Here is a 27,143-nt window from a genome sequence, read left to right as displayed (position 1 = left end):
CACTAAATAATGACATACATTTGAGCTTAACACTTCAAATCCTTCAGAAAATGTATGTTAAAACAAACCCTGTTACTCTAACAATGTTCTATGTTTACAAGAGCAGTTTTTAAAATCTGTCTCCATTTTTGGGTCTCTTTCACCCCATTTTGTCAGGTTTTGTCCAGATTTCTTGTACTGAAAGGTTGAGAAGTATGGTCACATCCCATCCAGCTCATTCTCCACACTGATCCACTGCAGATCACACTATAACTAATGGTCACTGACACCATGAGTACAACACTAATGGTCACTGACACCATGAGTACAACACTAATGGTCACTGACACGAGTAAAACACTAAGGGTCACTGACACCATGAGTACAACACTAATAGTCAGTGATACCATAAGTACAACCCTAATGGTCACAGATACCATGAGTACAACACTAATGGTCACTGACACCATGAGTACAACACTAATGGTCACCAATACCATGAGTACACTAATGGTCACTGACACCGTGAGCACAACACTAATGGTCACTGACACCATGAGTACAACACTAATGGTCACTGACACCATGAATACAACACTAATGGTCACTGATACCATGAGTACACTAATGGTCACTAACACAAGTACAACACTAATGGTCACTGACACCATGAGTACACTAATGGTCACTGACACCATAAGTACAACACTAATGGTCACTGACACCATGAGTACAACACTAATGGTCGCTAACACCATGAGTACACTAATGGTCACTGATACCATGAGTACACTAATGGTCACTGATACCACGAGTATAACACTAATGGGCACTGACACTATGAGTACACTAATGGTCACTGACACCATGAGTACAACACTAATGGTCACCAATACCATGAGTACAACACTAATGGTCACTAACACCATGAGTACACTAATGGTCACTGATACCATGAGTACACTAATGGTCACTGACACCATGAGTACAACACTAATAGTCACGGACACCATGAGTACAACACTAATAGTCACTGGCACCATGAGTACAACACTAATGGTCACTGTCTCCATCAGTACAACACTAATGGTCACTGACACCATGAGGAAAATAATTTTCTTGGGTAGCGAAAGCCAGGGTACCTTTTTTGCCTAGGCTTGTATAGGTCCTAGGGCCAATAGCCTAGTACCTACCAATGAACATATGAGTACAACACTAAAGGTCACTGACACCATAAGTACAAAACTAATGGTCACTGATACCATGACTACACTAATTGTCACTGACACCATGAGTACAACACTAATGGTCACGGACACCATGAGTACAACACTAATGTTCACTGACACCATCAGTACAACACTAATGGTCACTGACACCATAAGTACAACACTAATGGTCACTGACACCATGAGTACACTAATGGTCACTGATACCATGAGTACAACACTAATGGCCAATGACACCATGAGTACACTAATGGTTACTGAAACCATGAGTACAACACTAATGGTCACTGACATGAGTACAGCACTAATGGTCACTGACACCATGAGTACAACAGTGTCTGCAAAAGGCAACGATGCACCTCCCATGTCAGCTACATCATAATATCCTGCACATGAAAATCATGGAAATGAAGGAAGACAAAACACACTCATGATGGCCATGCTATGTCCATCTTGAACACATATACCATAAAACCAAAAATACAAAACCACCTCTTGGTCCAAAACTATGAGAACTGAAGGATATGCAGCTGTAGCAGCCTTGGGACACTTTGTTGTTTATTCAGATGTACATGGTAATATGCCTTTTCCAGGTACACAAAAACTTTTCAGTATTTATGCAAGGACAAAGAGTTGATCCATGGCTCCTCCCACTGCTCCATTGCCAGGATGAAGCTGGCATTGCTCCTCCCACTGCTCCATGGCTTGGATAAATCAGCATTGCTCCTCTCACTACTACATGTCCTGGATGGAATCAGAATTGCTCCTCCCACTAGTCCATGGCCTGGATGTAATCAGCATTGCATCTCTTGAATCACAGGCCCAACTCCTTCACAGTGCATAATAGACTTACCCTCAGAGGTTTATTGTTAAGTCAAGCAGACTGGACTGGCAGCTATTTTCAGATATGATAACTTAATAAAACTGAAGATGCATATAGTGATACAGCTAGTAATTTGTTACTGATAAACCTAAAGTAGTAAACATTAAAGCCAATACTGCTCGTCTCGCTGCTCATCTGCAGAGCCTGCACATAACCATGTTACAAACGCAGAGTTAAATCTTGTATGGCTGTGATGGTCATGATGAAAGCATCATCATGTGGTAACCATTGACAACAAAAGACCTTCAACCTGCACTAAGTAAATTTAAGGTGATCAAGCTTCAAATAGTAGCTCAGGGTGACTTTCAGCCTTTAATGGCACAGATAGAGAAAGCATTGGTGTGGAATTACAGAAAGTACTTAAGATGCACCCAAGCCAACAGGTGCACTGTGGATGACTGCAAATAACATTCAAGTGACCACAAACTGCAGCCTTGCTTTAGGAATATGAGTTTTTTAAATTAAGACGCGAGTTACAATACTAACTTTTTATGCAATAGAAAGCAGATCAGCTTTACTTTTTGTGGTACAGTGATGTTTCCTATCTGGAGAGCTCAGCAAATAAAGCAGTTTTATTCACTGCCACTTGCATTCTTTGGCACTTTGTGGGACAGTCTACGGCTACAGATGGTGTGACATATTCCAAGCTGGGAGAAACACCCTTGCTGAAAAACAAACCTGTCTTCCTCTTCAAAAGATGGAAGATTCTGCAGAAGGTCTTCAGCAGAGTATTAACTTTTGAGGATGTCTTGTTAACATTTGTGAATCAAGACAAGTGAGAACCTTGCCAGAATTCCAGGTATTTGAAGTGCTTAAATTTATAAAGAGAGGCATCTTGAAAAGAATGAAATCTTTAGTTTTTAGGGGATGTAACTTAATAGTTTTAATTGTTCCAAAGATCTCATATATATATATATATATATATATATATATATATATATATATATATATATATATGTGTTTATATATATATGTGTGTGTGTGTGTGTGTGTATGTGTGTGTTTTTAAAGTTCTTGCTCAGACGTGCCTTGTTGTACCAATGATTTACTTCATAAGGTTCTCCAATAATGACCAACTGATGATGCTAGGTGAACATCCTGAAAACATAGCAAGATCACCTACACCGAGCAAGGAAGGGATGAAAAGAAAGAAAATGTGAAAGTGGTAAACACAACCGCTCCAAGAAACAGCCAAAGCAGTGATTGTAAAAGGATGAAAGATAATCCTGGTTCACCTGTAAGGAGAAGTTGTGGCAGTAATTTTAAAACTAGCCAAGTTCAGTATCTCTTACTCCATGATGCAACAATCCCCTGAGTACTTGGTGGCTATTCAGAGTCAATGTTTTTTGTGAGGCTGATAAATATATTTATTTACAGGGGTAGTACAAAGATCAGAGCTGACCTTTTGCAGGCACAGGCTGGTTGGATTCATAGTGTTCCAAGTCAAGGTAAGCATTTCTCCATGCTTGATGAAAACAGTCTTAGTTATTGTATGTCCCTGTCACCCTGTGACACACCAGGAACGTTCTGAGATCATCCAAAAGTAATTCTCCTTGACCTCACCAAATTCCTTCTACAGCTAAGCCTTCACTTCTAAAAACTACTGCTCTCCTGTTCTGCCAGTAGCTGTCAAACCTGGAGTTCTCCCCATGTAATACAGCCCAGAAAATCTTTACCTTGAAAGGTTCCCTTGCTGTTGGAGTCCACCTGTAGCTGCCTGGATTACAACATGGAGGCATGTCTTATGGTGTTATTCACTAGTCAGCACTTGATGGCAAGGTGATAATGTAAGCTGGTGAAGTTCAGCATAAGGCTTGGTACAATGGTTAAGGTTTTCACCTCAAACCAAGGTACAGGGTTTGTTTCTGAGCTCACATTATAGGCTAGGCTTAAAATAGCCCTTCAGGGCATGTATCCTAGTATTCACCTATGAACCTAAGTAACTTACTATGTGGACTCACCGTCTGCAAGATGAAGCCTGGAGATTAGGCATGATACAGTTAAAAGGGGCAGGCAAGAGTAAGGATTACTGAGCCACAGCAAAATAAACTCCCTCATGCAACTGTTCTGAAACTAGACTTCTCAGTCAGGGCTGCTCTCACTACTACTTTGGAACTGTTCCGCAAGAGACCTCAAAGAGGTCTTAGTGAGTGTGGGAATACTCACAAGTTGTTCAAATGGATAACATACACATGGACTTTGTGTCACAAGATGGCACACCACATCAAAACATGTGTGGTCTACACAAAGAAATAAACACTGGCAGTTGTTTGTGCATAACCTCAACAACTATTCAAAGTATTTTGCCTCTAGGGATACAGCTAACACACTATTTGCAGCATTCCATGTACCTGCTAACTCTGCTTCTACTGGCATGCTTCAATACCCTTCTGGATCACTGGAGATACCGGGAGGCATAAGACTGATACAAAGGGTTTTCCTGATCTGGGCTTAAGTGGCAATTTAATTGTGGACTTCTGTGCTGTGTAGTCACAGAGTGTCCACGACATTAAACATTGATGACATCAAACAATGACAAACTTTGTAGAAGCATCATCAAACCATAGGCACAACATCTGAACATTAGTGCAAAAAATGGTCCTGAGAGGTCATGTGATCACCACTTAGGTATGAGCTGGGAGATGTAGCTTTACCCAAATGTGGGAATGATTGTGTCTTACATAGTGTGATGCCCCACCAATGGCTGAGTAATCAAGGAGCCTCAGTCCTCACCACTGGCAACAGCTGGGTGTGTACACACTGGGAGGATGACAAGTACACAAACAGTAAAGATCAATTTCCCTTAAGAGCCTACATAGACCACAGTCAGTCTGGGGATGGTTTCTCCCTCTTTCTCCAGATCCCCAGTAAGACTCCCAACTAGCACAGCTACAGAGTTGAGATCTCAATAAGTGGACAAGCCAAGACCTCCAGCACCCTCTCTGTCCAACCAGTGCTTCATGTCCCTGCCTTAGTAGCTGACACACACACTATTTGAGATTTGATTTATACATAAACACATACCTGGGAAAGGCTGGCACAGGTTTACTAGCTATGCCCCCTTCTGCCCAAACTATAAGGTAGTTTTGACTGCCACCAGCCACTCCTTATCAGGTACTTTTAAGGCCCTTAACAAAGCGTTTCCAATCTTACTGTGTAATGTTACTATTAATCCAAATGGTACTTTGATCAAGAGCAAGGCTATTAGGAGTGGCCTGCACAGTGTCACCAAACAGATATGCAAGTACTTTCAGAACATAAATGTGTCTCTACACAGATCAGCCACAATGAAAGGTTTAAATATATTTAGTAATAAATAATAAAAGAACAAGAAAATACTCAGTAAATAATCACAGTTACATCAGAGTTCAAAATCACAGGAAATATTTAAAACAGCACTGCAGGACAGTCTCAAATAAATAAAGAAAACATCTAAGCTGTACTTCATTACATTCCTGTTTGTATCTAAGAGAAATTACTGTACCCTCATTAACTTACTTACAGAGCCAGGCAAGACAGATGTGGTGAATGGGTCTTCCAGCTGATGTTATCAGGTCAAAGACAAAATACAAAATGCCCTACTTCTCTCAGAGAGTTCTTAAATTAATATTTAAAATATTACTGCTGGGGTAGCTGGCATCATGACATCTCTTCTTGTCATCTGACTATCTGTTCCCAGGCTCACAACCATTGATTTTAGCATCTACCCGGGAAAACACATATACCGTAGATCTCCTGGCAAATAGTGGAAGTTGTAAAATAATTTACATTCCTCCACATTTAAAGACAATATAAAAAACTTCTAGTTCTAGACATTATGTCTCCTGTTGCACTGAAACTGAAAGATAGCATCTCTTTTATTGCGTGGTTAAAAAGTAATTTAAGTTTTCAACTATTCTTCTGAAGTTAACAATGCAGACTGAAACAAGAAGTTAAAATACATATACATCTAAAAAGTTACATTAGTGTATATACATTTCTGCTCAGTATTTTACAAATTATGTCTTCCATACACGTCTGTAGAATATGACATACAGTTCTTATACAGTTGTACCACAAGCACTTGCATCATGCTGATATTCACAAATGAGACACAACCAGTTACAAAATTCCAGATAGATGGGCTGACAGTATCTCCTTTTGTTAAATTTCTACATAAATCATATTAATATTCACAAATGACATATTATTTACAAAATTCCATCTAGCTGGGCTGGCAGTATTCCCCTTTGTCACACATAGCACATGCCTCTATTTAACAGAAATACAAATTTCTCCTTAAAAATCATCTTCAATTCCTAAACATTTCAGCATATTTCTTTCTGCTAATAACTAGGTTCTTAACTACAGTGATAAATCCTGTGTATAAAGATCTCAGACACTTCCTACAAACTTTCCATGTAAATTCAAGTACCACTCTGTGAAATACAACACACTTCTACAGTCAAGTTTTAAAATTACCATATATAAAAATCCTCAAAAGACTACCTCCATCTGTGCTACTACCAACAGCATGAACTCTGAAGTGCATAAGAGTCATCTGGAGTCCAAATGTTTCAGTCTCTAATACTATGCATTCACCCTACACAAACCAAGAGTGAACACATAAACATATAGCTTGAACTTGCCAGCAAACCACCCGGCCTCCTCTCTTATAATGATACAAGGCCCATTTCAGGTTTATCTTGCCTCCTACTGGAATCCATTGGTTTGCTGCTAGTTTTGAACTGCCGAACATGTGCTCCTACAAAAGAGATGCCTTTGTTGCTTGTAATCTCAAGAAGATTATGCCTCTAAGCATATGTCTTGTTTGCCTCCTGTGTTGCCGATGTAAATGGGTATAAATGTGCCCAAACTCCCATCTGGAAATGCTTCTCTTTAACAAACTTTATTCACACCTTACTTGCACAGTTGAACATTCTCACTTAACCGCAGCAAAATGCTGCAAACATAAGGTCAGTCTTTACCCTTACATTTTGTTTTCTGTACAGCATTTCATTACCATATTGACTATGAATTCACTCCACTCAATTCATCACTTAGCCTTTGTTCACCCCATGTGGAAGACCATTCAGCAAGTTAGAAAGAAGTTCTTACCAGCAGCATCCCAAAACTACTAGAAGCCATCTCTCCCCCCATATCTCTGGTCATTTAAAACTTCCTTCTGACAATCTTCCCTCCTGGTTTTCTACCTCCCACTTCTTCTGGGTCTGCATCACACAATGTCCACCCCATTCCTAAACCCTACTTCTAAGGATTTGTTTTTGTTTTCAGTTTTCCTTTCAATAAAAGATGCCAACGTTTTCAAACAAGGTGAACAAAATTACACAACTGTTACAGTGGTAAGGGTCTCACCTTTAATGTCAGTAATTGTAGTATTATGACCTTGTTTGGCCAATGGATGCAATAATTACAATATATATGGTCAAAACATTAAAAAAAACACATTTAGAGATCTAGGAATATTGGCTTTTAAAGCATACACTAAGATGCCTAAAGAAAAATTAAAATGGCTTTATTTCTTCATTGCCTCAGTCTTCCTCAGCCTTCAAAGACAAGATTAGGTGGCACAAAATATTAAATACGGGCGTGGTACTGCAGGATCTCATCCTGATGGAGGTATTAAAAGGTACTCCCAAATATCCTTTACAGAGTAATGAAAACTTTACATGATAGGTTAGTGCATTCAGAGTTATTTCCTTTGTCACCAGACCTTCAGTAAAACAGTATTACAGTTTACATGCCTTACTGTACATCGGACTTGGTGATGGAGCCTTTGTCCTACCTTATGAGTGGTCAAAGGCTCTCTGTATCATGTAACTCTATACCAACCTGGACATGTGGTCTACTGCCTCACCTTGTCCATGTAAGCTAAATCATACAGGTGAGACCAACCTGAAGGTGAGGCAAAGGGTGCTGGAACATCGTGGAAACATCCATGAGAAAGCAGACATGAATTTGTGGCTAAACATTTTTGAAATGCCAACAAAAATCAGCAAAAAAGTTAAAGAAACAGAAAAACAATCGGCACTTTAATAACAAGTAAAGTAAGTGCTTTCGTTAGGTATGTTACCAAACTTCTTCAGACAAAATTCAAAAGTACAATGAACCATTACATACTTTGCCTAAACAATCATGTGGTGTAAACAAAATAGTCACATGTTACTCTGAAAGTAGGTCATATGATTCATCAGAGAAGTAGGTCATAGGAGTCATTAAAGAAAGCAGATCATGATGTAAAACAAAAACATTCACATAAAAGAAAACATTTTTGTGTTACTTCCTAATGTAAACAACTAATATAACAACTATTACTATAAACCTGAAAACTACAATCTTACAAATAATTTCACAAATAAGTGTACATAAAATATACCATTAAAACAATTGGAAAAATAGGTAAACAATCATTAAAAAATACTAGCCATCACAAATACCTGAACAATATTAAAATCATGAAGTGTGATAACCACAAGTGTGTTTAAAAGCAATTCTTCATCTCAACAAACTTTTAAGTTTCAACACATTAACCAAGGAACTGATGTCATTAAGCCCAGGTAACACATAAGCCTGGCATCTAAGTTGCCAGGTTAATTCTAGTAACTCTAATTTCAAAGAAAAGGGACCACCCCCCCCCCCCATATCCTTAACTACTTGATCAATCACTCAAAAAACAAAGAAGTGACATGGGTGCAAGATAACATGGTTGGCTAAGGCGTTCTTGGTCTTCCCTTTCCTTATACTGTAAATATGTTCATATAACCATTCTTTAAACTTTCTGTCCGTCTTGCCGATATAAAAACTTGGGCAGGCTTGAAATTTAGCTAACTAAATCACACTGCAAGAATTGCAGTTAAACCTCCCTTTTGTCTCATATCTTTGGTCCTTTATCACAAAATTATTGCCCACTTCAGTATGTCTACAATAAGGCCATGCTTCACATTTAAACACCCCTTTTATTCTGGGGCTAGGTCTACCATCAAATTCCAACAAATTCTTTAAATTTTGACCCCTTTTTAAAACAAATTTAGGTTTAAAATTCTCTATACCATAAAAGGCCACGTGTAAGAAGCCCCCAATTATTCATAACAATCTGTTTATTTCCAAGGGCATCCATACTATAAGGAGTAATAAACAAAGGAGCACTAGCAAAAGGTGTATCTACTGTGTACCTCGCATGCTCATGTTGGCCAGATGGTACTTGGGGGCAAGCTGGATTGTGTAAAATTGCTATGTAAAAGCCTTTTGTCCATTTTGAAACCACTTCTTGCCTTAGCTCATCCAATAACCCTAAGGGGTATCCATATTTTAAAAACATGTTGACTAAGAGGTTACATTCGATCAAAATGTTAGTGCATGTGGAAACCATTCTAGCTGCCCGCACAAGCTGACCCTTCACCAGTGACGTCTTTTGTTGAATCGGGTGGGCACTGGAATAGAAAGAATTTGACTATGCTGCTTTTCTGAAATTTCTAACTTTATACCCTTTATTAACACAGTCCTTTGTTAATTCAATGTCCAAATAGGAAATTGAATCTTTACTAAATGAATGAGTGAAGTTTAAAAATCGGGTGGAGTCATTTAAAAACTGCAAAAATTTTTCATTGTGCTTTTAAATTTTTTCGGAAGAAGTTTGGTAACATACAAACAAAAGCGCTTACTTTACTTGTTATTAAAATGCCGAATACTTTTCTGTTTCTTTGCCTTTTTCGTTGATTTTAGTAGCTGGTTTATTTTTCACGTGTTTAATAGTTTGTTTCGGCAAGGCTACAGATGGCAGTTTTGGCATGGCCTTCATTGTTTTCATTGAATGAATCCAGCACTAGTGAGATTTCTGATATTGGCAAGCTAACCCATTTAGTTGGATCACTTACTCAGAAATTGGACCATTTAACAGCTGTGGTTGGTATCAGAACTGCTTTGCCTGTTAACAGTAGTGGCAACAATAGAAACCAGCTGAATATGGATTCAGATGGGGGTCTTGTTTTGAATGACTACAATAACCCAGGAACTGACACTCACTGACCGAATACTATGCAGCAGAGAGATGTGGTTGAATCTCCTGCACCTATTACAACATCCAGCTTTCCTGCCCTGAATGAGTGGTTGCAATATTCTACGAGTTTAGAGCCTGATTTGGAAGTGAGTCATATTCATCAGGGTTCTTCTAGCACAAATTTGAACCTTGCAAATTTTTGATCATAAATCTCTGAAGCTAAAGAAACTCCAGCTTGAGATTTCATATTTTAGGGAGTGTATCAGGCACCAGCAACTGTCAAAGGGACTTAGACTTTGGTGTTATCCTATGGGGTTAATTCTTAACTCTCCCTTTCATATGGACTTATTAAAGTTATTTGACAAGCAGGACTTGGAACTGCTGGAACTATTACCAGCAAACAGTGGACTGTTTATTGGACGAAATCAACATACTGGATGGGCAAATTAAGAATGATAACAACTTCCGCCATTATAAATATGAATATGCCCAAGTATTTGAGCATTGACAACCATATTTCAAAGTGTAAGGCAGTGAAACTGACAAATATCGAGCATGACAATTTAGATTACATTAATGGTACAGCCTATTCTCCCCCACCTACCTCATAGCAGTGGAACCTCCAGTCCCTAACTTGGAAGCAATGAATGAAGACGATAACCCAATCAATGACAATGTCAGTGTAGCTCAATGTAGTTATGCAGCTCTGCCAGAACTCCAGCTGAGGAAGCTGTGAGTGGGCCTAGACGCAGAGAATGTATTCGCAATTCGCAATCAAAACAACAACCAAAGTAACCAAAATAATGGTGAAATGGGGGACGATGGGTGAATCATTCAAAGTTTCAACAGGACTCCAACCAGGATTATCATTGGAATTGAAGGAACAACAACTGGCACAAGAATCAATGGAACTGGGGAACGACGAGGAGATGAATGACTATCGTGGTATTACACCAGATAACGTAATGGAGAGCCTTGAAGGTGAGGCTTGTAATGATTGGGGAACGACGAGGAGATGAATGACTATCATGGTATTACACCAGATAACGTAATAGAGAGCCTTGTAGGTGAGACTTGTAATGACTGGGGAGCGATGAGGAGATGAATGACGATTGTGGTATTACACCAGATAACGTAATAGAGAGCCTTGAAGGTGAGGTTTTTAATGACTGGGGAATGACGAGGATATGAATGACTATCGTGGTATTACACCAGATAATGTAATAGACAGCCTTGAAGGTGAGACTTGTAATGACTGGGGAACGACGAAGAGATGAATGACGATTGTGGTATTACACCAGATAACGTAATAGAGAGCCTTGAAGGTGAGGCTTTTAATGACTGGGGAACGATGAGGAGATGAATGACTATTGTGGTATTACACTAGATAACGTAATAGAGAGCCTTGAAGGTGAGACTTTTAATGACTGGGGAATGACAAGGAGATGAATGACGATTGTGGTATTACACCAGATAACGTAATGGAGAGCCTTGAAGGTGAGACTTGTAATGATTGGGGAACGACTAGGAGATGAATGACGATTGTGGTATTACACCAGATAACGTAATGGAGAGCCTTGAAGGTGAGGCTTGTAATGTTAACATCATTAAAAACATGGAGGGGGATTTCAACATTTTTAATTATTCTGTTTTGGATGTGGACGTCTCCTTGGCTGATACTTTAGCCAAAGGTTTGACTTTTGTGCCATCTTGACGTGGGGATTTAGCTAGGACTTTAATTGACCTGAATGTATTCACTCGTAAACTGAATGTGCAATGCTTACTAAGAGAGCAACCTTTTAATTCATCTGAGTTCAGGGTAGCAAGTTTGTACAATCTATCGCTGATTCCTGTTATTTCTTTATTTGAACAAATTTGTGAGTTGGATGTTAGAAACATGTTTTCTATGGTGACTTCTAATTTTAAGGGCTTAAGTAATTTTTCATTTAATGATTGGGAAGGTCTGCAGTTGTTAAAAATGTGTGGAGTGCGCATTATGAAACTGGACAAGGGGGGGGTGGGCTTGTGTTCATGGAAACAGAGCAATACAGTAGCAGAATGCATAAAATGTCATCCGATGTTAACAACTATGAACTTGTTTCTTTGAATGAATTGAATATAGCTTAAAAATTTAAGACTCAGAAATGTGACCAATGAGGAGATTTTGTTATTAGAAGAATTATTAAATATCATTTTAACTAATAACTATTTTCTGTTTGAGAAAGGGGTAGCAATGGGCTCCCCTTGTGGGTCCAGTTTTACGAATTTGGTCATGGTCTTTTGGGAAAGGCCGTTTGTATTGACTAACAACCTGTTTTCAGGTATGATAAAATTTTATATGCACTTTTTGGATGACATTTTTGTTTTATTCCATGATGAGGAAACATAGGCTAAAGAATTTTTGCAGTTTTTAAATGACTCCACCCAATTTTTAAACTTCACTCATTCATTTAGTAAAGATTCAGTTTCCTATTTGGACATTGAATTAACAAAGGATTATATTAATAATGGGTATAAAGCTAGAATTTTTCAGAAAAGCAACATACTCAAATTCTTTCTTACACTATTCCAGTGCCCACCCGATTCAACAAAATAGGTCAGTGGTGAAGGTTCAGCTTGTATGGGCAGCTAGAATGGTTTCCAAACAGACTAACTTTTTGATTGAATGTGACCTCTTAGTCAACATGTTTTTAAAATGGGGATACTTCTTAGGGTTATTGGATAAGCTAAGGCAAGAAGTGGTTTCAAAACAGATACAAGGCTTTTACAAAGCAATTTTACACGATCCAGCTTCCCCCCAAGTATCATCTGGCTAACACGAGCATTCGGAGTACACAGTATATACACCTTTTGCTAGTGCTCCTTTGTTTATTACGCCTTATAGTATGGATGTCCTTGGAATAAAAACAGATTATCATGAAGAATTGGGCTTCTTACATCAGACAAGGCCTTTTATGGTATAGAGAATTTTAAACCTAAATTTGTTTTAAAAACGGGTCAAAATGTAAATTATTTGTTGGAATTTGATGGTAGACCTAGCCCCAGAATAAAAGGGATGTTTAAATGTGAAGCATGGCCTTATTGTAGACATATTGAAGTGGGCGATAATTTTCTGATAAGGGACTGAAGATATGAGACAAAAGGCAGGTTTAACTGCAATTCTTGCAGTGTGATTTATTTAGCCAAATGTCAAGCCTGCCCAAGTTTTTATATCGGCAAGATGGACAGAAAGTTTAAAGAATGGGTATACGAACATATTTACAGTATAAGGAAAGGGAAGACCGAGAACGCCTTAGCCAACCATGTTATCTTGCACCCAAGTCATTCCTTTGTTTTTTTGAGTGATTGATCAAGTAGTTAAGGATGTGAGGGGTGGTTCCTTTTCTTTGTAATTTGAGTTGCTAGAATAAACCTGGCACCTTAGATGCCAGGCTTATGTGTTACCTGGGCTTAATGACATCTGTTCCTTGGTTAGTGTGTTGAAACTTAAAAGTTTGTTGACATGAAGAATCACTTTTAAATTCCCTTGTGGTTATCATATTTCACGATTTTAATATTGTTCAAGGATTTGTGATGGCTAGTATTTTTTAATGATTGTTTACCTATTTTAATGGTATCTTTTATATACCCTTACTTGTGAAACTATGTGAAATTGTAGTTTTCAGGTTTATAGTAATAGTTTTATATTAATTGTTTACATAAGGGAGTAACACAAAAAAAATTGTTTATGTGAATGTTTTTCTTTTATATCATGATCTGCTTTCTTTAATGAATCATATGACCTACTTCTCTTATGAATCATATGACCTACTTTCAGACTAACATGTGACTATTTTTACACCACTGTTTAGGCAAAGTATTTAATGGTCCATTGTACTTTTGAATTTTGTCTGAAGTTGTTTCGTAACATACCTAACAAAAGCACTTACTTTTCTTGTTATTACAGTGCTGATTGTTTTTCTGTTTCTTTGCCTTTTTTGTTTATTTTAATACTTGATTTATTTTTAAAATGCCACCAATGCAATACATTAACTGAGATCACAGGATTTTATATTGAATATATCCCCTCCTCAAAACTAAAGCAGGCAAGGACTGTTTCTAATTACAAAATTTGTAAGTGAAACCATCCCATCAGGCTGCTATCCACCTATGCATCAAATCTAGTATATGCATGAGAAAAAAAAAGAAAACAAATAGACTACTTAGATCTCGCATTACGTCATAGATTCCTACTCCCTCAAAGACCTCAAAATCCAACGGTTATCATCTTGAAAAGTTATTTAGCAGGGAAACAGTCAAACAAACTATTTTCAACAAAAACACTAAACACTAGAAACACACACTTCAAGTAAAATACATTAGCAAGTCTGCATGAAAATAGAACAAAATTGGTATTAGGACAGTGACACAGATCAAAACATTCTTTACACTAAGAAAAAAGCACTAAAACTTGGCCATTGCAAGATTACTTGATCAGGAACAGTAAAGTACATCTAAAAAGAAAAAAAAAGATGAAAAAATGACTGTACAAACATGAAATGATGCAGTGTAGAAAGGGACAATAGGTGAATAATGTGATAAAAACAGTCCCCATACCAACAGCAAACTGCCACTGTAACCTAGGTGTCAAATTACAGACCCTCCTCAAATAAAGATACAATAGAAAGAATGCCACAATTTGTTCCACCAAAGACCAAATGTGAAACTACGGCACACAAAAGTAAAACACTGCATGAATACCCAACTTATATTAAAATAAAACTAAAGTGTCACTGAATCCAAATTAAATACAGAAAATAAGCACACCATCAGCTAAACTAACTTAAATAATTACTCTGAAAACTTCACACAGTTAAAAAGTTATAACCATGGGTCTACTTTAAAAGCCCGAAACGCTACTTCGCCGACACAAAAATCACCAACGCCAGATAACCGACAACGCACAAAACCGACAACGCAAAACACCGAACACCATAACACCGACACACCGAACGTAAACAACACACCACACTACATAACATACCCACTAGCCCTAACCCAAACCCTAACCCTAAGGTCCGACACTATTGCACACTCACCCTACCTGCACCCTAACCCTAACTCACTTAACCCACCCCTAACCCCAAGGTCCGACACTATCGCACACTTCACCTACCTGCACCCTAACCCTAACTCACTTAACCCACCCCTAGCCCAAGGTCCGACACTATCGCACACTTCACCTACCTGCACCCTAACCCTAACTCACGTAACCTGTCCCTAAACTACAGTCCCTCACTATCACACACTTACCTTACACGAACCCTAACTCCGACACTTACACACACTCACATTTCCCACAGCCTAACCCGAAATCCCACAATATCGCACACTTACCTCACCGCTCCTAACGCCGTCACTGTCGCACACTTACTGAGTCGCGATCGCACATTACCCTTGTCGGTCTTTCCGCTGTCGGCAAATCACCCTGTCGGTAAACTTACCTGTCGGTCATTTGGTCTCCGTTTTCCGCGTGTCGGGGAATCGTTGGTTCGGTCTTTAGAAGTAGACCCATAACCATACATAGCAATTAGTTTAATGGATGGAGGGAATGTTTTACATTAAAATATACAATTAGCATACATAAACTATTAAATGTAAAACTCATACTAGAAAAAAATGCAGATGTCTATATTAATAAGTACAATAAGTCACAACTGAAAGTACATGGTACAGATTTAATTATTTATCCCTTGTTTAACTGGTTTGGTTCCATTATGCTAGTGGCTTCTTTTTAGTGGAGACCAAGGTGGTATTTCTACTACTAGGGAAATTTTAGCCAATCAAGGTGCTACCCCTACTCTTTTTAATAAGTAACGTGGGATGTTTTACATCTACCCGAGCTACCACCTACTCTACAAGATGTGACCACAGTATAACGTCTCATCCAAAGGACAGTTTTTTACCAGAAATATACAGATTGTAAGATTTGTGCCTCATAGCATCTCCGGGCATGCAGTATTTTGAAGCATGCATGTCCCTGCATGACCTCTTGCATGCACACACACACACACATACAGACCACACTTAATACTTAAGTGAATGAACAAAGTAAAACTGAAGTTTATTGTGAAGGCAGGAGTGTGACATTCACTTCTCTACTACTTGTACTTGTTTTTTAAGCCATATTTATATAGGTTCATAGATTAGTACTAAGCTAACTGCCCTTGCGAGCCATTTTAAGCCTAGCCAGTTATCCCTTGTGAGACTCAAACCCTGCACCTTGTGTTGGTAAGGCAAGCACCTTAACCATTAGGCCACCCTCCCAACCCAATATTTGTCCATCTAAACATTTTCATCATGTTTCTTTATGCATGCACGTGGATATGTTACTTGAAACACTTTGCTTAATATTACCTGGTAGATTAAAAAAAATACTGAAAAGAGTAGCTGTTTTTATTGACTGTATTTGAGAAACCCGATAAGGCTGACTGCTACAATAAAGCCACTTTAAATTTCCTCCCAGTATGCTAGTGTATATGGCATAAAATTTTATATATTTTCTAAGACGCTTACTCTAGTTTTATGTCTAAAACTTTTAAACTTTGATCAATGTGTATCTGCCAAAGTTTAAAAATATATGGCCCCCAATTAGCACAGATCTGTTTCTGTTCCATGTTTAAAACTTGCACTAGTTCTAGTGAGAGACTGCTATAAATGCACTTATTTTGTGTAGCCCTGCAATGCACTCTGCCCCCACAAAATAAATGTGTGTGTGTTTAACATACCTTATTCGGGTACCAAAAACAAATAAACTGCAATGTATTGTATACTTAAAATTCAAACTTTATCAACCATTTGAAATTGATATGTTTTAATTAAGGCAAAGAAAGCTAGTCTCCATCAGCACGACATAGGAAAGAGACACCATTAGTTGGTGGGACTTCATTTTATTTGGAACTTGCACAGCAGTGGCCTCCCAATTGCTTGCCTTCAGTTAAGAAAGTGAAAGCACATATTTATTAATCAAAGCTGTAAGTTTATTTTATTTCCATAAAACAGATCAGAAATGCATTTTTATGGTGCTTTGGATGAAACGTTATACTGTGGTCACAGCAAGAGGTTCTCCCGTTCGATTCTCGGCTGGAGCACCTTCTGTGTGGAGTCTGCATGTCCTCCCCACAGTAGAGTGGCATTTGAAAGACATGCATGAATGGGCATGCCTTTGTTGAAGGTTGGGCATCGGGCTGGCACCTCGGCACATAAAAATCTATTGCCAATCATTAGCAGACCGGAGTTCCACTGTGGCGACCCCTAACCGGGAAAAAACGAAAGAAGAAGATCAGAAATGCAGTTTTATATGTCTTTTAAAAACAATTGTTGCAAAAGTTTATAACATGCAGCTGAATACAGTCATGGACAATCCTCAATTCCAGCCGTGTCCCGAGTGTTGCATGTTTTAGGTTCATAGGTAGGTACTAGGCTATCTGCCCGAAGGCATTTATAAGCCTAGCCAGAATGTGTTGCCTTTTGCCACCCCCTTTGATTAGTTCCCTGTGCCTCTGTCCAGCAGAGCCACTGAAGTGATCCCCGGGGTAAACTTTCTGTTTCCCATTCACTTGTCAAGGTTTCTCTTGAAGAGTGCTAGCGAGGAGCTCTGCCTAATGTAGATTAGAATCTTGTTCCAAAGCATGGGAAGTCTCTGGGCAGGAATATATCCATCCAGCACGTCCTATTTATTGTTGTAGTGAGGTTTAGATCCCTAGAGCGTGTGGCTCGAGGGGATAAGGTTTTCTTTAGGTGGAGCATGTCCATCAATTCTGAGTTGGACATGGCCTTGTATGTCAGGCAGAGATCACCTCTGAGCAGGCGGTATGCAACCGAGTACAGCTGGAGTTTCTTCAGTCGAGCTGCATAGGGCATCTGTTTGAGGCCAGTGATCCTCTTGGTGAGGTACTTCTGTGGTCTTTCCAGCTGTTACAGGTGTCTTGTAAGGTACATCCCAAATGGGGCACTGTACTCTATGATGGGTCTGATGAGTGATGAGTAGAGGGGCACAATGACCTATTTTGATCTGGATGCAAACCCTTTTGTGATTAGGTGGGCCGCATAAAAGGATTTTCTAACCACTTTGGCAATGTGATTATCAAAGGACAGATTACTATCTACTTGGGTCCCCAGATCCCTTATTACATTTTCCATATTTAGGGGACTACCACCTATGTGGTAGTTTGTGGGTACGTTGTTAATTCCAAAGGGAATAACTATGCACTTTTTGGAATTTAGCTTGAGGCCATGATTTTGACACCAGGTATCCGTCTCAGTGAGACCCTTTTGGAGCATGTCTGTGTCAGCCAGTGAGTCAATTATAGCCCCTAGTTTGCAGTTGTCTGCGAACTCGGTCAGCCATAGTCCTCCTGTGCTTGTCTGTACTTCTGAGAAGTATATGCCGAACAGGAGGGGTTCTAGGACTGAGCCCTGGGGAACACCACTTGTAACCGGTTTAGAGTCAGACCTAGCTCCCGCAACTCTCACCATGTGGGTTCTGTCCGTGAGCCAATTGGCAACCCAACTTGTGACACAGGGGTTTATGTTCAGGCTGGTGAGCTTGTCTACAATACCAGAATGGGGAATGGTGTCAAAGGCCTTTGTGAGGTTAGGTAAGCTGTGTGTACCACCTTTCCCTCGTCTATAGCCTTGGTAACTGTCTCAAAGAAGTCCACCAGGTTGAGGAGGCATGATCTGCCCTTAACAAAGCTGAACTGGGTAGGGTCCAGTGTTTTGAGGTTCCCAATGTCTCTGTTAATGAGTTCCATGATGATGCACTCCATAGCCTTGCAGACCAAGCTAGTCAGGCTTATAGGGCGATAGTTCCCGGGGTCTGTTGTGGCTCCACCTTTGTGGAGCAGAATAACTGTTGCTGTGTACCACTCTATGGGTACGTAGCCTGTGGAGAGGCTGAGTTTGAACAGTGTGTTTATGTGAGGTGTTAGTTCATCTTTGAGCTCATGTAGGACGCAGCCTGGGACACCGTCCAGTCCCATTGATTCTGTTGTTTTTGGCTTTGGAGAGGGCTATTTTAACCTGAGCATCTGTGATTTCAGGGGCTCTACATTCTTCTGGTATGGTTATGGGCCCTTTTGGGGTGAGAGGGGGTGAAGTTTGCACTGAACCTGTCTGCCAGGATGTTGGCAATATCGGTTGGTTTAGTGTATTTTGTGCCATTCTGCACTAACTCCAAGCAGATCTGAGTATTGCCTCTTAAGATTCTTGACATAGCTAAAGAATGCCTTTTGGTTATCTTTGGAGTCCTTGGCAAGTTTTCTTTCAAAGCTCGCCTTGGACGATTTTATGAGGGATCATAGTTTCTTGTTGATACTGATCGGGGATGTCTTCCCTTCTTGGGATTTTACTCTTTTCTGTACTAGTTTTCTCCTTCTATTGTATAGCTTGTTTATGGCAAGGGTCCACCAGACTGGTTTCCTTTTCTTAGAGGAGTGAGTTTTGGTTTTGCTTGGGATAGCATGATCCATGCATTCTTGTAGGTGCCCATAGAATGCATTAGTAAAGGATTTTGTAGCTTGGACAGAGTTATCCTTTAGCATGGGGGCTTTGAAACGTTACACCTCAGTCTTAAGTAACGTGAAATTTGCTTTTGAAATTTTTTTCACGGTGGTTTCCTTGTCTGGGGGTGGGGGTTTCATATTGATAATGCCTGCCTGAAACACAGACTTTTTTTTTTATAAATATCTGCTACGTAACACTGAATTATAGTGTTATAAACTTACTTTTACTTTTAAAAGAGTTTGGGCAGTCACACATTTTAAGAAGTATGATTAGATAAAAAGCATAGGATTACTCCTGTGAAAAAATATTTACATCATGGACCTGATTAACAAACATAAAGGAAATCTCCAAACTCTAGACCCCATGCAGTTTGGTTTTGTGAAAGGCAGATCATGCCTATTCAACTTTTTTGACTTCTTTGAGTCAGTCACCAGGGCTGTGGTTGAAGGTCTGGACAAGGCCTTTGATAACATTCCTCACTCAGGAATTAATGATAAACTCACCAAACTAGGCATCAACCCCTATATCACTAGGCAGGTTGCAAATTGGTTCACAGATGGAACACACAGTGTGAAAGTAGTAGACTCCAAGTCAGACTGTCAACCAGTCATGAATGGAGTCCCACAGGGATCAGTCCTGGGTCCTCCTGATCAGCATCTACTTTTCTGAAATCCAGGCCAACACAAAGGGACCCTGGCTGACCAAGTTCACAGACGACTGCAAGCTGGAAGCCATTATTAACTCCCCAAGTGATGCAGACATCCTACAGAAAGGTCTCACTGAGACCAATGACTGGTGTCAAAACCATGGCCTTAAGCTTAACGCCAAAAATGTGTCATTGTCCTCCCTCTAATTACCACATCGATGGGAGTCAAATGAACACTGAAGGCATTATAAGAGATCTGGGTACGCAGGTTAACAGCAACCTCTCCATCAGCCACCACACTGCCATTGTGGTCAGAAAGCTCTTCTATGTGGCACATCTCATTACTAAGGGTTTTGCATCCAGGACGAAAGAGGTCATTGTCTCTCTCTACTCTTCCCTCATTAGACCAATCATCAATTATAATGCCCCATTTGGCATGTACCTCACTAGACACCTGCAACAACTGGAGAGGCCACAAACGAACCTCACAAAAAGGATGCTAGACATTAAACACATGTCCTACATGAACAGACTCAAAAAGACCCCAGCTATTCTCTGTCTCATATCGCCTACTTAGAGGCGATCTCTACTTGACTTACAAAGCCATGTCTGATCCAGCTCTGTTAGAAACTCATCTAAAGAAATCCCAATCCCTCCGCACCACATGTTCCAGAGACCTCCACCTCATTACCACAATCAACAGAACATGCTGGAGGGACAGGTTCCTCACCCAGAGACTGCCCATGCTCTGGAATAGACTTCCCAAACATGTCAAGCAGAGCACCTTGCTGTCCCTCTTCAAGATAAATCATGATGAGTGGATGGATAACAGAAACTTCGCCCCGGGGAACTCCAGTGGCTCTGCTTGATAGAGGCACTGGGAACTAACGTCGGGCAAAATGATGGCAGGGCACTTCTATGGGCTAGGCTTGTAAAGGCTCCAGGGCCATTAGCCTAGTACACACCTATGAACATAAATAAAATACATGTACACACACGTGTACACACACATACATGCACACACATGTACACACGCACACACACGTACATACACACACATACACACGTACATACACACACATACACACACACACACGTACATACACACACGTACACACATGCGTGCGCACACACACACACACACACACACACACATGTGCACACACACGCGCACACACAAACACACACACATGTACACACACATGGACACACACCCACGCACACACATGCGCACACGTGCGCACACATACACACGCACACACACATACATACACACGCGCACACACATACACACATGCACGTGCACGCACAAACACACGTACACACACACACGTACACACACATGCACACATGAACATGTACACACACACGTACGCACACACAAACACACACACACGTACACATGCGCAAACACACAAACACACGTAAACACACACACACAGGTACACGCACACACACGTACACACACACATATACACTCACACGTACACACAGTCAGACACACACGTGCACACACACACACACACACGTATACACACATGTACACATATACACACACATGTACACACACACAAACACACGTACACACACACTTATACACACACACACGTACACACACACACACGTATACACGCACACATACACGCACACACACATACACACACATGCACATGTACAGACACATATGTACACACACACACACACCATATGCTACTGCTTCCTCTGCAACTTTCACAACCATAATACTCTAAGGACCATTTTAAGTATTTGCCATTTTTGCCCATTTTATAAGATAAATAATAAACAATATTATAAGTTATGTAAACAAACTTAAACAATTCAGAAAATGATGGAATTAAACAAATATGTCCTAAATTCAGAAAGGTACACACTAAATGAAAGACAAAAATCATTCCTACAGATCACATAGTTCATATACAGTAAGAATGAGGAAAACGGTTCATAGGTAGGTACTAGGCTATTGGCCCCAGGGCCTAAATAAGCCTAGCCAAACAGTTAACTACAAATTATATAATGTCAGACGATTCAGAGATTAATGAAAATACCACAGTGGTCTAAAACTGGGCTTAGGATATATACACACAATAGGGTTAGGTCAAGAGGTCGAAGAACAACAAAACAGGGCAAGCTTGAATAAATGCCACCCCATAAAACACTATGGACTAATTACAAACAATAACTCTTGTTAAAAATGACAATTTATATATTGGTAAAATACCAACACAAAATGGATCTATTCTTAATTAATTTACTTTGCTTTACACACACAAACACAGCTTGTACTGAAAGGGGTCCATTTTACGTTTTAAACATACAATATCTTATAATTACAATATCTGCATGCGATACTGATGAGAACACAACATTTAACTCCCATAAAGTGTGACAATGATTTTATTTTGCCAAATTAGCAGTGTCACCTTGTGACTTCCCAAAATAGGAGATGCAGTCATCCTAACGTTAGGTTATTGAAGGCAAAACATACATTAGAATACATCCAAGATGCAAAAACTTTCAAATTTCTCTGCCTAAAGGTATATATGGCTATGCACCTTACGATCACCATGATCTCTTCTAGTATGTTTCTATGTTCCTGTGCAATTCTTTATACACTTATGCATTAACAAATTAAATGCAACTGAATTTATACTTGGAAAACAATATGAAAATGTCACTAGAAAGTCCTTGAGTACACAAAGTTTCCATTTCTTATGATGGTGAAAACAAAAATTAATAAGTAGAAATACTAAAAATAGTATAATAATTTTGCACCCTATTTTGAAACTACTGACGCATAAACATCTACTATATAATGTTATACCCAAATCTGGTTTAGCATCACTGTTAACCCTCCAATTCTTCAATAACTGACATCAAAGGCAGCATGAGTACACTCATATGAACTTGAAAAAAAAATCTCATTCCAATATTCTGAAGTATCCCTGTTTTTGCTTCAAATTTTATGAACAGAAATACAAGAATTAAAGGTCAGTAACAACCTTACAACAGACTTATGTTCACTTAAATTGTTACTCTGCAGATACTAGTAACTGCCAGCAATAGTTTTACTGTCACTAATTTCAGTCTTCTATACATCAGCGTCCACCTGCCTGCTGTACGATTCCATGAACCCCATGAGAAAGGTCCATTAAACAACCCAATCACTTGAGTTAAAAATAAAACAAAATCACTTTAGAATGTACAATACTGAGCAGTGAGGACAGGTTTACTTACACTGGGAATATTTAACACCATGGGCTTCCCCCAGTGGTGCCAGAACTGGCTGCAGTGGTTAAAAAGAACAATACATACCACCATCACTATATATTGTCTAAATCGCCCCTTGTTAAATGCTGCATTAATTGCATACTAACAATACAAAAATGAGATCTAAAAAGAAATGTACAGTATTGCTGGGATTTACTATTCCCATCACTGGGATGAATACTGGCTATGTGTTTATTGTGTGAGTTAGGGATGGGAATGGGGAATGAAGAAGGTTTGACATCTTAAAGTTCAGGTCACATTGTTATTATGCAATAGTTATACATTGATATATTATTTACTATTTATTTTTCCAAACTGTTATTAAGTAAAATATGATTACTACAAGTGTGAAAGGCAAACTTTCTAAAATCATTGGAAAGATGAATCACCACTTTATAACAGATATTTTTGTAACTGTATATGACAGGTAACTGCATTCTCCACTGAAGAACAGGTATACGGCGCCAATGCAAATAACAATGTTATTAGGTGATTCAAATGCAATTAGCAGATGAGATAATCCTTCTTTACAGGAGCAGCTAACAAGACAGCCTATGGCAACTTTGTTCAGGCACAAACTACTAGGTCCCCTGGACATTAAGTGCTCATTGGAGTGGGCATGCGAGATCCCCGTATAATGCTATTAAGGGAAATGAACACATTTTCAAGGAAAGGGGTGCTGTTCCTGCTGTGCTTTGGACTACCAAGGCCTGAAAGAAGTGCAACCCTGTCAGCCATGTTTGTTTGTGTCTCGGCCGCCGTGTCTCCGTCTCCCGGAACAGTACCGTCAAACACATGTATACCCACTGCGTGCAGGGACGCCGGGAGCACCGTGTCACCCCAGGGTAGTGATACCAACCCGAAAATGATGGCGCGCAGCTCATGCACCGCCAGCTCCGGGACACACAAGCGACTCCTTTTATCCTTTGCCACAGTGCAACATTGTAACCATATCCGTCTATATTAAAGTAAACACGCAGAGAGTGGAGAACGATGGTAGCACCTAGTCTCCTGACATATTCACCTGGAATAAATCGAGTACATAGTACCCCTGACATATCTTGAAACGTCACATAAACCTAATAGGTTTCCTCCCACTGACCCAGGTGACGGTGTAAGACTAAGGGCGCACCAAGTACAATAATAATAACAATAATAATAATAAAAGCAACTGAAAATAAAAGCTTTTTACACAAAAACACACTGCAAAATCAAAACGCAGATATTAAAACTGTTCGCTCCATGCACTTGAGAGAAAGCAGGATCCTGTCAAAGTACGAGCTGCCCTGAGATCAGATTTACTTTTATTTTTAAATAAAACCATTATGTATAGCATCACTTTGCTTTGTGAATAATTATACACACAATTTATTTGTGCTACTATTTTTTATTGAAATGTGATAATATCCGTTACGCCCATAGTTGTGACAGTAAACTTCAAGTGCCTCCGGAGAAAACACGGTGGTCATGACCACCGTTCAAGAAAAGGTGAAACGTAGGCTCTCAGAACGTACACAACCCACTTTGGGTTCGAAACCCAGCTGCAACCAAATGTAAGACATCAAAAGTACTATAGGCAGTGGCATGACAACACACTAATAGTGCAGAAACGAACCAGGAAGGTGTATACACAAACACTGACACACACATGCAAACATAAACCGGACATAAAACACACATAGTAGCAATTCTTCAGCGTGTAATATTTCTATTATTCACAAATTCCCACAGGAACTGCATTTCCCCTTAGTTATTCCTAAACATATGTTAACACTTAGTGTCAGCTCCATGAACAAGTGCAATTTAACAAAAAACAGGTGGCCATTAATTCGCAAGGCATTTCAAACGAGGGCATTTAGCCTCTCACCCACACTAAAACAAACCACCCGGTTTCCAACACCCTTAAAAGATGCACACAGAAGACTCACCCGAAATCCTGATCCATGGATTTAAAGAAGAATTTGTAGCTCTGCACAGGCCGATTACTAAGGACATTTTTAAAATCTGCCAAAGTGACTTTTTCTGGAGGAACAGGCAATTTTACCAGGTACGGTGTTTCTTCCTCATCAATGTGGTAAATTATTTTAGTCTCCGCCATAGGAGAAGGGAGAGTATAGGGGGATTTCAGGGGTAAAAAAAAAAAAAGAGGAAAGGCAGAGGGGGAATAAATCCAGGTTGGTGGTAGTCCAGCCAGTAGGTTTGACACAATTCTAGTCCAGGCTTTCTGAAACAGGAAGGGAGCTCCGGGCACCGAGTACAGAGCTGGGAGCTGGGATTTGAGTCGCCACACTGCACTCTAGCTGTGTTAGAGCAACAGTACACACAGGCTCCTGGCCAGATGCTAAGGAACAGCTCCTGCCTTCCATGCATTTATTTTTAATTCTTCTATTTACGCGTGTGTGTGAGTGTGTGTGTGTCTGCTGGTGGTGTTGGTTGACGGTGGGGTGGGGTGCAGGGGTTAAATATTTTGAAGAATATTTACACATTCACTTTTGTACATTATCCATCTGAGATACCAAGGTCATTCATTCATTCTCTTCTGCAAGTAATGCTGTATTTATTAAACTATTAATCAGTGTGGTCCTTTATAGGGAAGCACCACGCAATTAATTACAGTATATTCTAGTGAAATGTAGAGCTACTTATGGGAAACTATACGTTTGCGTTGTGTATATACATATTTGCATTTTATGTTAATATTCTTGCGTGCGTGTGTGTGTGTGTGTGTGTGTGTGCGTGCGTGCGTGTGTGTGTGTATGTGTGTGTGTTTATACGTCTGCTTTCGAAATCCATATATGTGTTATACATACGTACATATATGTATGCGTGCATGAGTAGATATATATATATATATATATATATATATATATATATATATATATATATATATATATATATATATAGCTCTCAACCTTCCATGTCCAAAATGAGGAACACTAGCCCTCATAATGTGGAACAAATGGGCAAAATGTGGAACACATACTAATGGCTTGCTAACAACTTCAGCTAGGAAGGTCACACACGCACATATTATTATTATCGTTAACATTTGTTAACCGGGAAAGTCCGACTTCGAACGAAGCCAATTTTCAACGGAGGCCCAGGGAGAAATGCTCCAGATGTATGTCTTTGTATATATACAGAGATAGAGGTGAGAGTGTGTTTGTGTGTGCATAGCTATATATATATATATATATATATATATATATGTGTGTGTGTGTGTGTGTGTGTGTGTGTGTGTGTGTGTGTGTGTAAAGAAAGGCAAGGCATAGATATAGATAGATATATTTGTGTGTGTGTGTGTGCGTGTGTGTGTTTGTGTGTGTAGAGAGAGAGAGTGAGAGAGAGAGGCATAGATATATATGTGTGTCTTGAGTCCTTACATATACACACATACACACACACTGTTTAGATACATAATTAAAACAAGGCAAAAGAATTAGAAGTGTTATCATATTTCAGTATTTTATATCTTTATCATAACTGTCTCTGGCAAAATGAGGGAAGATACTGCTTATCTGTTTCAAACAGAAGTTCACTGCAAGATATAAAGTCAAAGATAATTTTATTACAAAA

General features: G+C 39.4%; 1 protein-coding gene across 2 annotated transcripts in view; it reads right to left on the bottom strand.

The window, feature by feature from the left end:
- The window catches only part of DVL1 (dishevelled segment polarity protein 1), a 2,262,785-nt gene extending 2,236,961 nt beyond the window's left edge, over nucleotides 1–25,824 (bottom strand). For both annotated transcript variants that reach the window (XM_044063185.1, XM_044063186.1), the window contains exon 1: nucleotides 25,496–25,824. In XM_044063185.1, the coding sequence (XP_043919120.1) occupies nucleotides 25,496–25,665 (170 nt within the window). In that variant the 5' untranslated portion in view covers nucleotides 25,666–25,824. The remainder of the gene's footprint in view (nucleotides 1–25,495) is intronic.
- Nucleotides 25,825–27,143: the final 1,319 nt, after the last annotated feature.

Source organism: Protopterus annectens, chromosome 2.part1 (genome assembly GCF_019279795.1).
Source record: "Protopterus annectens isolate FY-2018-M chromosome 2.part1, PAN1.0, whole genome shotgun sequence".
Lineage (NCBI taxonomy): Eukaryota > Metazoa > Chordata > Ceratodontiformes > Protopteridae > Protopterus > Protopterus annectens.
The sequence above is the reverse complement of the archived record's forward strand: the minus strand, read 5'-3'. Positions and strand labels throughout refer to the sequence as shown.